Here is a 13,335-nt window from a genome sequence, read left to right as displayed (position 1 = left end):
CAAGATTCCTGCCCCAGTCTGTGCCCCCAGTTGCAAACCTAATCAGGGTTGCTTCTTGCCAACAAGATTTCCAGGCCCCCTCACCACCTAGAGCTGGGGTGGGCAGACTGGGGCCTTCAGGTCAAATCCTCCCTACTGCCTATTTTAGTAAATAATGTTTCACTGGAACTCAGCCTTGCCTATTTGTTTCTGTGTTGTCTTTGGATGCTTTTATGCTACTATAGCAGAGCTGAATACTGCAACAGAGGCCACATGGCCTGCAAACCTAAAATATTTACTATCCAGCCCTTGACAGAACAAGTTTGCCAACTTGAGGATGAAAAGCCATCACTTCTTAGTCCACCCCATGGATAGTTTGTGACCTAGCTCTGCTGACCTCCCTGGATGTACCTCCCACAACCATCGCCTCCCACCCCATACCACTCACATCCCATACTCCAGTGAAATCAAACTCTGCAGGTGTCTCAAATGCACCCTAGTGCTAATAGCAACTACCTCTGGATAAACATTTCTTTTGCCCCACACTGCTATGCCTTTCACATGTGTTGTCTCCTTTGCACCTCCTGGGTAGGTGAGGTAGGCCACTTCATCCTGCTGTCCTGCCTCTGTGCCTTCTGCGCTCTGCTGCCTGAAGCCCCCTGCCCTGAGCACATGCTCCTCTGTGGCCTGGACCCTTGCTCCAATCACCTCTTTTACTGCTTCCTGCCCCTTCTCTGGACAGAGAGCCCCACAAGGGCAAGGGCTGGGCTCTGCTCTTCTTGCCATAGGTCCTCAGGCCCCAGTCTGCAGCCGGGCACATGCCAGGTGCCCACAGCCAGGTGGGCATTTACTCTTATGAGTAAATGAACAATAGCGCTGAGTAAACACACAGTAGCAGAGCCCTCTGCCCACTCACTCATTTATTTGCTGGCTCTACTGGAGACCGCAAGGGGCAATGATGCACAAACATCACAGACCAACGTCCAGTCAGCAGGGGGATGAAAGCTCTGAGAAAGAGTCAGGTTTTCTGGAGGATGGGGGTTGGGCTGGGTTTGGAGGGCAGGAAGATAGAGACATGGGGCGCCTGAGGTACGTGAGTCCCTGGGAGAAGGGTGAGGTGCAGCCCTGCTGCCTGTGACCTCCAGACAGAGCCAGTGTGAGGGCCAAGCTGGGTTCGTCCCACTGTCTCAAGGCTTCATCCTGGGACTACCTGCTTTGGATGAGGCCTCCAGGAGGCCTACACTGGGCCCAAACTCCTCCCCAGCAGTAAAAGGGTCTGGGGGGCCCTGGGAGACCAGTGGGTTCTCAGAATCATGCAGGTTAGAGATACAAGGCCACCACTGCCTCATCTTACAGGTGAGGAAACTAGGCTCAACAGACCAAAACCATGTGCCCACGCCACAGGGCCTCTGAGCGCCAGAGCCTGGCCTGCATTCAGGACTCTTCCCACCACAGTGCAGTTCACATTCTGTCTACCCAATGCTGCAGGGCCCTGTCTACCCAAGGGGACAGTATAGGGGTCTTGGTAGCCATGGAGACTATGCATCTCTTGGGGTGGGAATAGTGAGCTGCTTAATTTCCCAGGGGAACAGACTCAGGTTTATTCTGAAGTCCCAGCCAAATTCAGACCAATCCTGGTGATTCTCCCGGATACCATAACTGAGTGCCAAGGCCTGGACTCTATCACTCTTGGCTGAGTGATCCCTTGAGTCTCAGTTTTCTCATCTATAAAAGGGGGGTCACAATGGGGCTATTGAGGGCACCATGAGATAAAGATGTGAAAGTACTTTGGAAGTAGATATTTTTCTAAGCCACTTATAGCCAATCATTCTTTCAACTTCTAAAACAATTCCATCAGGCAGGAACTAGTATTGTCCCCATGTAGCAGATGAGGAAGCTGAGGTACGTAGCTTCCCCAAGATGATATAGCTGGTATGTATTCAAGAGGGCAGGACGGGGGAGGCACTTTAGCATGTGCCACTGGCCCTCGAAACCCAGTCCCAATGAACAGACATACTACTTGCTCCCTTTGTTCTCTCCCGAGAAGGCAGGATGGCTCAGGCAACAATGACAACAGAGGAGGAGCAGGAAATGTCTTGCCGTGCTGTTCCAGAAGACACCAATTCCATGCCTACGTGTTCGCAGCGATGGCTTTTTCTGCTACCTCCTCTGTCACCTTCCAAGTTAGAGCCCTGACTCAGAGACACCTGTCAGCCAGCCTCTTCCACTCTCTCCCTTGGATGGGGACAGCATTAGGACATTCACCCACAGAGAATCTGCAGTGCCAGCCCTGCATCCTGTCCTCAGATGAGATCAGGAGAGAAGAATGTGTGTGCGTGCACGTGTGTTTGTATGTGTGTGTGTCTTCAGTGGGGACATCCCTGCAGGCCTGGCATGGCACAGGAGCAGGAAAACCACAGGGGCTGCCCTCACAAAGGGGCCTCAAGGGGCAGCAAATGGAAGTGAGGCTCCTTGGCAGCTCCTGGCTCAGCCCTCTGAGTTCCCCCACTGGCCACCTCTCACCCCCAGCTCTGACTCACTCCCTTTCCAAAACCTAATCTCTTGGCCAGCCTGTCCTGCAAAGTCAAAAATGCATTTACCATGAGAAATGAAGACATCACCTTACAAAGTGCTCTTTCTGATGCCCATTCGACCTCCATCTAGAATAAACCTGTCCATTTCTTCTGTCATTTTCCTTCTCTAATTCACAGTGTCGTCAATTTGCTTTCTGACACAGTCATTCCAGGCTCCTGCTCACTGCCTAACCCACAGGCACACCCATTCTAATCCTGAGTGGCCACTGGTTTCTTCCCCACCCCCTGCCTCTGCGCCCTCCCGGCCTGGCTGGGCCTCCTGTGGGTAACCTGCACGCAGCCCCAGCACAGGAGGCTCGGCCGGGAGGGGAGTCCTCCCGAGAAGTCAGTGTGCAGCTTCCCTAGAAGTGCTTCCCATCCTCACGTTGGTGGTGTTGCTGTGAAGGGGGCTTCAACTAGGCTGGCCGAGGTGTGGGCAGTGTGCATGTGAGGGCGGGAGCACATGGAGGGGCTCCGTGCGTGGAGGGTCTCACCTGTTTCCAAAGCTCCGACTGACCTAGCGGGAGCACCAAGCAGTCTCACAGCGGGTCTCCACACCCCTGGTACCTTCCCCAGAAATAATCAGTCTACATCTCTGGTTCAGTGGGATTCTTTCAGCTAAAGCCCTGAAAATGCTCTGGATAAAGGGCAGTCTGGTAGACGTGAATGGACCTGGAACTTATTTGCAAGACTATGGTAGAGTGAGCCTGGCAGCTCGCTCATCTTCAGGAAAGTGGGATCACTGCTTATTCGGGACTGTGGGCCTCAAGAGAGCATCATATTCAGCTCCTGCTTGAACGAAGCTGCCAGTGGCAATTATCCTCATTTCACACCTGAGGCAACTGAGGCCCAGATTGGTGGATGGCCTGACTATGATTCCCCAGGTTACAGACCTGGGAAGTGCAGGGGCCACTTCTCATGTTTGTAACTGCCCAACATGGTTTAAAATTTTCCTGTGTTTGCAAGATTTTCTGTGGTATGAGGCCCGCCTCTTTGAACGAATTCATTCTCCCAGCTCCGCCTGCAGCTAGGGCACAGGTGTGTCACCTGGGCTCTGCCAATTAGAGTCTCTTGCATATGACTTTGTGAAGAAAGCAACATGAGGAAGTGGGTGGGCTGAGAGCCTCCATCTGTTGAGTGGATGGCAGAGGCATCCAGCTCTGGGTGGTGGCCGCGGAGAGCTCTCACGCACCCTCGCTGGAGCAGCAGCATAGAGCATAGAGCCAACTGGCAACAGCAGGAGGCCTAGAGCAGCCCTGGTGGTGTGGCTGGGTGTTGTTCCCGGCTGTGTGTCTCACACCTGTCTCTTTGGTCCTCCAGGAGATGCTGGAAGCCTGCAATATCCCTTAATAAATTGGTTTTCTGCTTAAACCAGCCAGAGTGGATTCTGTTGTTTGCAAGTCTGACAGATAAATACAATAATCTGGCTTTCAAAAATTGATCAGAGCTGTTCTCATTACATATACGGTCTGAGTATTCAGGATCCCCCAGGCTTCTTACAGAGGGATGAAGCCTCTTTTCCTGGCTGTAGTACTATTCACTTAGTTGGCCAGGGAGAAGAGTACCACATCATATACTGGTTATGAATATAGGCTCTGGGATTAGGGTAACCTGAGTTTGAGTCCTCATTCTGCAATCTCCTGCTGTGTGACCTCAGGTAAGTTAATTGTCCTTTCTGAGTCTCATTGTTTTCATCTGTATAATATAGATAATGGCATGTGCTCCCTTGGGCTGTTGAAATGATAAAAAATAAGGTGACCCACATGACGAGTTTTGCCCAGTGTCCACACAATTAGCAGGTAGTCATTTAGATGGACAGGGTTTGGGGTCTTTCTCTTCTTCTCTATGCTGGCTCTAGCCCCTCTCAAGGCACTGAGCACCTCCCAGCACAGACACCCTCACCCGAGACTCCCTCACCCCCAGCGTGCAGGCTCCCTGAGACAGAGTCCACATCTTTCTCCTACGAGGCACACAGCCCCTGCCTCACACCTGGGGATGTGAGCTGGCCTTAACTCCAGTGTGAGCAGTAAAGGCCTCAAATGCCACCATTTTCCACCTCCCCTTGCCATCTGCTTGGGTTCCAGACCCATCCCTCTGCCCCTACCTCTCTGAAAGGTGCTGGTTCAGGGAGACCATGGTTATCCGTTGCCTCCCAAGAATGACAGCTGGGCCAACTCAGAGACCCAGGCCTCTCAGGGGGGTTATTTAAAGAAAAGCATTAGGTAAGTGGAGAGACATGGTTCAATACTTAGAATTAATTTTTACCAAAACCAAAAAAGAAGTCTGAGACATCAGTCCACAGATCAGCCCCTCCAGACCAGCCCTATAAATAGTAATATTCTAGTCTTCTATAAAATGAAATCTGCAGGCATAGGGACCTGGAGTACTACCTGGCATTGTTCTTTACTGCACCCACTAGTCTTACATGACACATCATAGTGCTCTGGGCAGTTTGAGGCAGCCCGAGGTCCAAGTGCATGGAAGAGTCTAGCCAGGAAGGGATGGTGTCTATGTCACATGTCTGCCCTAGTCACCTAATCACAGTGGTGACCTCATGGCCTCCTTCACAGACCCATGACCTGGCAACTTGAGTCTGAAGGGACCAGGTTCTTGCTTTTCTGATGAGGTCTGTTTCCCAGTCCTAAAATAATTCAGGATCTAGGAATTAATATATTTATTATTATTATTATTATTATTATTATTATTATTATTATACTTAAGCTGCCCTAGTTAAGCTGGACAAACCTGGGTGGTCTCTGAGACTTGTCCTGACCTGTGTAAGAATTCCTCAGCTGACTGCTGGGGCAGGATTCATGTTGCTGACTGCAGGCTCATTGGCTAGCTCTGCCCCCAGGTGGTAAGTGACATCTGTGAGCCTAGGCCCCTGCTTCATGCTCCAGAACCTTCAGCTCCCATTATTGCTCACCAGCTGGTTTCATGTAAGTTCATTTCAACACAACAAAAGGCTCTCCTTGGCCTTTTGAGGGCTGAGTTAGTCCTACTTGGTCTTCGGAATGGCCCAAATATCTTTGATGATGTACACAGATCAGGCTGGCTCCAGCAATGGATCATCTGCCAGCCTGAGGCCTGGGGAGAGGTTGGGTGCCAGCTGAGCTTGGAATGGCTTGACTTGGAAGGCCTTTAGCCACTTGCAATCAATTTCCAAAAGGAGCTGGCTCTGTTGATGTCCATGGCAGACATCACTAATCAATCACTAAGCCTCCGAGTTCTGATCAAGACAGGTAACCACTACCAATCAATTCAGGTTGGCCTCCTTACTGCCTCTCAGGGATTTCTCACTGGAATATTCAATGATCCTTAAGAAATATGTTACTCCCAGGCAAGCACATTTTCTACATTCCTACCATCCCTTCAATGCCTCTTTTTCTCTGTTTTCCTTCTCTGCCGTTTTGCCTTATCCACCAAAACCTCTGGGGAAGGGATGAGGGCATGAGCAGGGCTGGAGTGGTGTTTACTGTCCGAAGCTCCCATCACAACTCTCAGATGGCAAATATATGAGGCAAGCTACCCACCCCCACTCAGGGCCCAAACCTCAGGCTGTCACAGGACCCAGCCCAAAGAGGGATCCTACTGGGGCAGCTGATGGCCCAGGAGCCCCACAGGGCCTCCACCAGTACTCACCAAGCAGCCCCGGGTTGGGGAACCTCCAGGAGTCGTTGTACGAGGGATACTGAGGGTGGCTGTAGGGGCTCCCGGAGAACTCACTCCCTGCATGTGGTGGGCGGGGAGAGAAACAGGAACCAAATGTCAGGTCAGGTTTGGAATATGCCAATGGCGTTTGCCTCTTACATGAACTGCCGGCACTTTTCATAACCAATGAGGGCAAGTCTGGTCCACGTCCTTATCCAGTGGACGGCTAACACTGGCATTGTGTTTCCCCCTGCAACATTTTTCTTAACGGTGGGAGTGAATACCAGCCTCTAACATATATACCACGAAACTACTACATGCCAGGTGTTCCCTGGGGTTACTGGACCATTTCACAGGTGAGAAAACTGATGCCCAAGGTCTCTCACAAAATGACCTTGACCCAAGTTCAAAGCTCCAGACTGCCTGGCTCTCAGCCCTGATGGAGGCACTCCAGTACCCCAGTGTGGTTTGAATTCCACTGCCCACATGTTTCCCACGTGGCTCTGGACTGAGAAATCAAAGGTGACCTCTGCTCTAGTCTGGCCCTCTGTGTTGTGAATCCAGAGGTGGCTGCTCCTGGGGCCCTGGCCTAATGGGGAGGATGAGACAGAGGCTCAGGCCCCATGCCAGGAGAAAGCAGATGGCACTTTGCTGAGCTGAAGGGATGAGCCAAAGGGCTGGGGAGCACAGCAGAGGGAGTGGGTCAGGGCCTTCTAGGCACTGGGAAAGGGGCAGCTGTCGCTGCTGGGGTTGCTGAAGCAGAAACCACAAGCTGTGCCAGGATGGCACAGCATCGGGGAAGGGGGACATAGTAGGACTTGGGAATGGCTCGCTCTTGCCCAGCTGCTCCTGGGGCAATGATTCTTGCATCTGGCACTGCCCTGTGCTCTTTCTTCAGCCTCAGGAGGGCCTGTTTACCACCAGCCAGTCATAGGAAAGGAAAATTCCTGCCCTCAAACCTTGCTGCCTGGGCTCTGTAGCAGGAAGGGCCCTGCCTGCCTCCTCTGAGTGGCTGGGATCCCCAGAGGGCACCATTTGGGCCTGACTCAATGCCTGGCACCGGCTGCGTTGGTGGCTGGCTGTTGAGTGGCTTTTTAAGCCACTGGTTCCGGAGCATGTGGGCCCCTCCCTGGCCGTGGTGACAGTAGTTATACAGCCCCACGAGACCACCCTCAGCCCAGACATGCTTCCATGCATTCTCCAGGATGCTTGCTGAAGGGCCAAAGGGCAGGCGCCTCCAGAAGGACCAACCAGAAGTCAGGACCTAAAGCACTGCTCTCCCCCATTTCGGCCAGGCCCAGATGCAGGGTCCCTGGAAACCCACCAGGTAGGGCAGGAACAATGAAGGAAGCCTGAGGGGCTGGCCTCCTCCCCATTTCTCCAGGCAGCCACAGGCGGAGCGTGTGCACACTCACACACGCAGACACACACGTGCTCCTCCTCAGGCCTCTCTGGGGGCCACTCCCAGCCTGACAGGCTGAGCCTTCCAATTCTCTGTTTTTTATGCCTCAGTGGTCAGGGTGTCAGGTTCCGGCGTAGGGAGGGAGAGCATGGTGACAGTGCCGGGCCGGGCCGTAGCAGCCCAGCCTCCACATATCCATCAGAGCCTCCTCCTCCTCCTAGGAGGCAGGGTGGGGGATCAGAGGGGACAGCCGCCCTCCCCTCAGGGCTCCGGGCTGCCCCATCAGAGGCACTTCCTGACAGCGTTGTGCCTGGGCCTAGGGCTCTGCTGGCATAAGCTGTCTCAGCTTCTCCATCTAGCAGCATCATGCTCATCTGCCAGGCTCAGCTCCAAGGCCACCTCTTCCGGGAAGCCTCCTTGATCTCCAGCCCCTGGAAGTGCTAGCCTTGGGTCCATTCAGCTGGAGTTAACTGTGTGTTACCCACCCTCCAGCCTCCACCACCACCATCCAGTCCCCAAATTGGCTAACATCTCTTTCTCTGGGAAGCGCCCACTTCAGGTGCACCCAGCTTCCCGCAGCATCCCACAGCACCTACATGGGGGGTCTCCTGTGACATGGGAGTGTCTGCCCTGCAGGTCTGGGTGTGGTTCCTCTGTGCACCTCTGTGCCACCCCCCACAGTCCCCGGGTAATGCCGTGTCCACAGTGGATAGTCGGCATTCCACAAATCGCCGGTAGCTCACCTGCCTCTACCTGGTACATACTGCTCTTGCACAGCTGTTTGCATGGCTCTCTCCCTCACATCCTTCTAGGCTTTGCTCCAATTTCATCTCCAGACCAGCAAATGTAAAATGGAAACTCCACCCCACCCCTCTTTCCTGCTATATTTTTTTCCATAGAACTGATGACAACCCAACATATCTTGTTTTTGTTGTGCTGATCTTATTAATTTTGCCTCCTCCAGTACGATGGGGAGCAGGGGGTTTTGTCTGTCAAAGTCATGTCTCCCTCCCAATGTCTAGTATAGGGCCTGGCATCTCGCCGGCCCTGAACGCTATTTGTTGAATGAATGAATGAGTAGGCACCCCACAATCAACCAGGGACACAGATGGTGGCTTCCACTACTTCTGTTATTAGTACTGAGAGCCAGGGGTGCACTGAGCACCAGCTGCATGCCAACCAGTTTATCTGATCCACTGCTGGGTTCCACTCACAACAGCACTCTGCTCCTCGGTGGATGATGTGAACCCCTGGAGACCCCCCTGCCTGGTGTGCTGAGTGGGGGGCTTCGTGGCCATCCTCAGCAAGCCCTGTCCCATGAGAAGCCCTGGGAGAGTGAGCATTCGGAGAAGAGGAGCTTCACCATCTTGGGGCATGAGGCTGACCCATGGGGGTGATCCGGCCACCTGCTGGACACTCTGGAATGTTCTCAGATGATCTGATGGACCGACCACACAGAAAACTAGTGTAGGGAGCCCTCACCCCAGGGGATGTGGGGAGGCCAGGTCCTCAAATACCAAGGAAGCTGCCTGCTTTATAGACCTGGCCTCGCCTGCCCTTGTGGCTGGGAAGCAGCAGACTGCCTAGGTTCAAGCCCACATGCTGCCACTCAACCCGGTGTGGTCTCCAGTCAGTTCGGCAGAGACTGGGAACAAAATCTCCGGAGCCAGACTGCTGGGATTTAAATCCTGAGTCTGCCTCTTCTGAACTCTGTGACCTTCAGATCATTCAGCCTCTCCGTGCCTCAGTATCCTCTGCAGTAAAGTAGGAGCAATTAATAGATGCCACTGCATGCAGTCATTGTAAAGACTGAATGGGTGATACACAGAGTGCCTGGTACACAGTGAATGCTAGCAAATGTCGGCCATGATGACAATGACCTGATACTGGTCACCAAGGCCTCCCTGGCATCCAGAATCTCATTTAACCCTCCTGACAACCCTATAAAGCACACAGGTGGGTGCAACTGTCTGCGTCTTCTGTGTGAGGAAATGGAGGCCCAGGAAGGTGGGGGGACTCTGAGGTTGGCCTCCTGCCCTCCGGTCCCAGACTCTCTGCATATGTGACACTGCCTTCCCATCTTTGGCCTGTCTCTTTATTTTTTTTAAAGGCCATTCTTGTCAGCTGAGCTTGAATTTCACTTCCCAGGGGCCATGATCCTTTTAGCAGGGAAGGAGGCCCTGTCCTTGGGGGCTCAGTGGATCCCACCTGCTGCTGGCTTCTCTGGGTCTGGAGGCTCCAATCTCCTATTTCATCTCTTCTGCTTAAAGTCACCACATTATGACATCCAAAGGATGTTCACCTTCTTTCCTTCAAACCTTACAACAGCAGCTTAGAAAAATGAACCCTGTCCAACCAAGAGAAGGTCTGGAGAAAGCACTGGGGGGTACTTTCTGGAGTGCAGAAGAGCATGTGAGCCAGCAGAGACAGGATTTTGATATGCAGAGGGAGACAGGCACAAGAAAGGTCGGGGTGGGACTGGTCAGAGCGTGATGCCCTGCATGGCCAGGTCATCATGAGGCCCAGCAGAGGCAAGCCATAGAGCAGAACTGCGTGGGGCCAGAACATTATGCTTTTCTTCCAGTAGAGCTGGGACCCAGGGAAGACTAGGGAGCAGCAGAATCTGGAGGGCAGGCTGGAGAGGGTGAGCCTGTGGTCAGGGAAAACCAGCCAGGTGCCTGCTGCCATAGTCCAAGCAGATGGAACGGAAGCCTGGGAGACAGCATGGCTACAACAACCGCAGGCACAGAACGATGCTCTCCAGGGCGGAAAATGAAGACTCCCTTCAGGCTCATTGTTAGGACCCCCAGAAGTACAGCTAGCCTGCCTGAGACAAAGATCACACAACGAACACCTTCCCAGATGGCAGCTACACTTGTGGTAAGCAGAGCTGCAATGTATAAACTTGTAGAACCTGCAACTAATGTAACATGTGTGCCAATTCACTCCCCTACAAAAATGAACTAAAAAATAAACACCTTCTCTTGGGCAGCCCTGGTGGCTCAGCGGTTTAGTGCCGCCTTCGGCCCAGGGCCTGATCTTGGAGACTGGGATCAAGTCCCACATCAGGCTCCCTGCATGGAGCCTGCTTTTCCCTCTGCCTGTGTCTCTGCCTCTGTGTGTGTGTGTTTCTCATGAATAAATAAATAATTTTTAAAAAACCACCTTCTCTTACCCCCACCCAGCCCAAAGGACAGCATGGGCCCCTTGCGTCTTTCCACCACCCAATCCAGGCTTTTGGCATCTCTCAGAAAATACCAACTGCTTCAACTGGGAACCCTTTATCCATTAATAGAAAAGTTTCTGTGAGGTAGATTGGGCTGCCAGCTCATGCCCAGGTGTCTATCACTCAGTGGACAGTGAGACCTCCATCTGGGAAGCACACAGCACCTGGGCCCTCCTTAGAGACAGCTCCTGGGCTGCCTGGAGTTGGTCACATATAAGCCCCTAGGAACTCTCACCAGCAAAACATGTCATGATCTTCTCCATCCCCAGCCTTCTGGGAAGGAGCAGTCCCAAGGGGGAAGCCAGGATTGGAGTGAGACCAGACTTGGAGTCAGCACTGCAGGTTGCCCCCTGCCCCCAAGATGCCATAGGAGCTGAAAGCAAAGAGGGATCAGGGAAGGGGTGTCCACAGATGAGGAAGGGAGGAGAAGGGTGGGCAAGGGTAGGCTCTGCACTCAGCCTTCTGCTTACTGGCTGTGTGGCCTTGGGTAAATGACTGAACGTCTCTGGGCAGAGTCACTTCATCTTGAATATGGGCCTACATCATGGGATTGGGAAACAAGGTAATGTTACCAGAAGAGAACTCTCCCCTCTCCCCACACCCAGGATGCTGAGGTAGCAGAGAAGAGAGGGAGGAGGAAGGCCCTAGAAGGAATTTTACAGCTTTCACTGAGTTCTTGGATATGCAAAAGAAAGCCATCCAGGATTTAGAGACCCAAGTGCAGTGCATTAAAAAAGCCCTGTGCATGTCCCACCGTGTGTGTGTGTGTGTGTGTGTGTGTGTGTGTGTGTGTGTGTGTGTATGTGGAGAGTAGGAGGTGAGGGACATTTAAGTGGGTGTTTAGATTCCCATTCTAAGTTACAGCCTATCGGGGGCTGTAACTACCCCCTCCCCCAACTACCATCTCAGGTACATCCAGTAAAGCCTGTTACCCGTCCGAATTCCTTTCACGACCAGGTTGTTGTTTTCTCCTTACGTGCAAATCAAAGGTGGTGGCTGAGTGCTTGTCTGGGTGGCCAGTGAGGCTGAGGTGATCAGATGTGGTCCAAGAGTAAGAGAGATCACAGAGCCCGAGAATTTGGTGATGTCAGGGAACCTGAGCCAGAGTGTGTGAATGGGAGCCTCCCCTGGAAATGTGGCAGAAATCCTGGGAAAGACATAGGACTTTTCCACAAGGCAGGGGATAAGGATTCGAGTCCAACTTACTTGATCTCAAGATGCCAGAAGATACTGGCTGGCTGCTGTCGGCACTCTGCCCTGGGTAAAGGAGCGGTGGGGCCAGAGGGCCGACTGCATGAGCAAAAGCAAGGGGGTGGGACCAGGCAGATGGTACATAATTGGGGCTCTGGGCCACAAGAGCCAAATCCCCCTCCCCCCCCAGCTGTCAACAGGTCCAAGAACAGACGGCTGGCCCTCTCTCAGGCTCGCACCCAGGACCACACCAGCAGGTGTGCTCTACCTTTGGAGTCAGGCCCATGGTCCAGGCTAGACCCTGCCACTCAGAGGCTGGGTGGCCTTGGGCACATGGATTTACCTCTTGAGCCTCAGTTTCCTTGTCTATAAAATGGAAGGAAGGAAAATCTCTATTTCTGAAGCTTGGGAAGATCACATGACTTAAGAGTTACAGATCTTTACACACCCCTGTGTGGGGAGGACCTGGTGCCTTCTCATCACTGATGGTAGGGAAAACTCAGTCTTTCCTGCTTCCACCCCAGATGCTCTGTCCCCTGACTGCTGAAAGAGTCCCCTGACATGCAAATCGAAAGTCCTTCCAAAGCCACTAAACAGAATAAAGCTGAAGGATGTATGTTCTTTCCTCGAAGACTCAGAATGAAAGCAGAGGCTAAAGAAATTTAGGTAAATGATGGGTTTCCACAGAACAGCGCTGCCTTCCAAATATAAAAGAACTAGTGGTAAAGATTAATGGGGTAAGTAGAAAGGACTGATTAAAATCCATTAAAAAAATTTAGACAGCTTTATTTTAAGGCAGCTTTCCTGGAGATTCCAGGGCCAGGAAAATTGTCAGAATCCGAGATGTTTTCTTTCTCCTTTGCTAAAAGCTCAGAGATGGCAAGAAAGTCGAAGTTTCCTAAAATTCTCAGAAGTGACAGGTAAACCGGCTCAGTGTAGCTCTTAATTAACCCAAAACGACACCTGCCAGATGATGGGGATTTGCAGAGCTCGCCGGGGGCCGACCCCATCTGCAGATGGTGGGCTCCCACCTCTGCTCGAGACCTTGGCCGGCTGTAATTAACATACGGAAAGTCTTTCAAAGTGACTTCGCAGCCAAGTTCTATTTCTGAAGGATTGAAGCTGGGCTTTAAGAGAAAAGCTTTACAGAGGAGGAGGAGGAAGGAGAGATTTGGAAAGGACCATGAGATTTCTCCAGCTCCTCCCCGTGGTCCTGTAGATCTGCATGCTATGCCACGACTCGGGCATCAGCAGGCGCTCTGCATCGCCGTGCCAACTATAACATGCCACGCAGGCACAAACCTTCAAATGTG

At 52.5% G+C, this 13,335-nt stretch overlaps 1 protein-coding gene across 2 annotated transcripts in view; it reads right to left on the bottom strand.

The window, feature by feature from the left end:
* The window catches only part of PAX5 (paired box 5), a 195,485-nt gene that overhangs the window by 6,067 nt on the left and 176,083 nt on the right, over positions 1-13,335 (bottom strand). For both annotated transcript variants that reach the window (XM_072727915.1, XM_072727916.1), the window contains one exon: positions 6,195-6,281. In XM_072727915.1, the coding sequence (XP_072584016.1) occupies positions 6,195-6,281 (87 nt within the window). The remainder of the gene's footprint in view (positions 1-6,194; positions 6,282-13,335) is intronic.

The sequence above is a fragment of the Vulpes vulpes genome, chromosome 12, assembly GCF_048418805.1.
Source record: "Vulpes vulpes isolate BD-2025 chromosome 12, VulVul3, whole genome shotgun sequence".
In the NCBI taxonomy this organism is placed as follows: domain Eukaryota; kingdom Metazoa; phylum Chordata; class Mammalia; order Carnivora; family Canidae; genus Vulpes; species Vulpes vulpes.
This window is presented reverse-complemented; position numbering and strand designations above follow the sequence as displayed.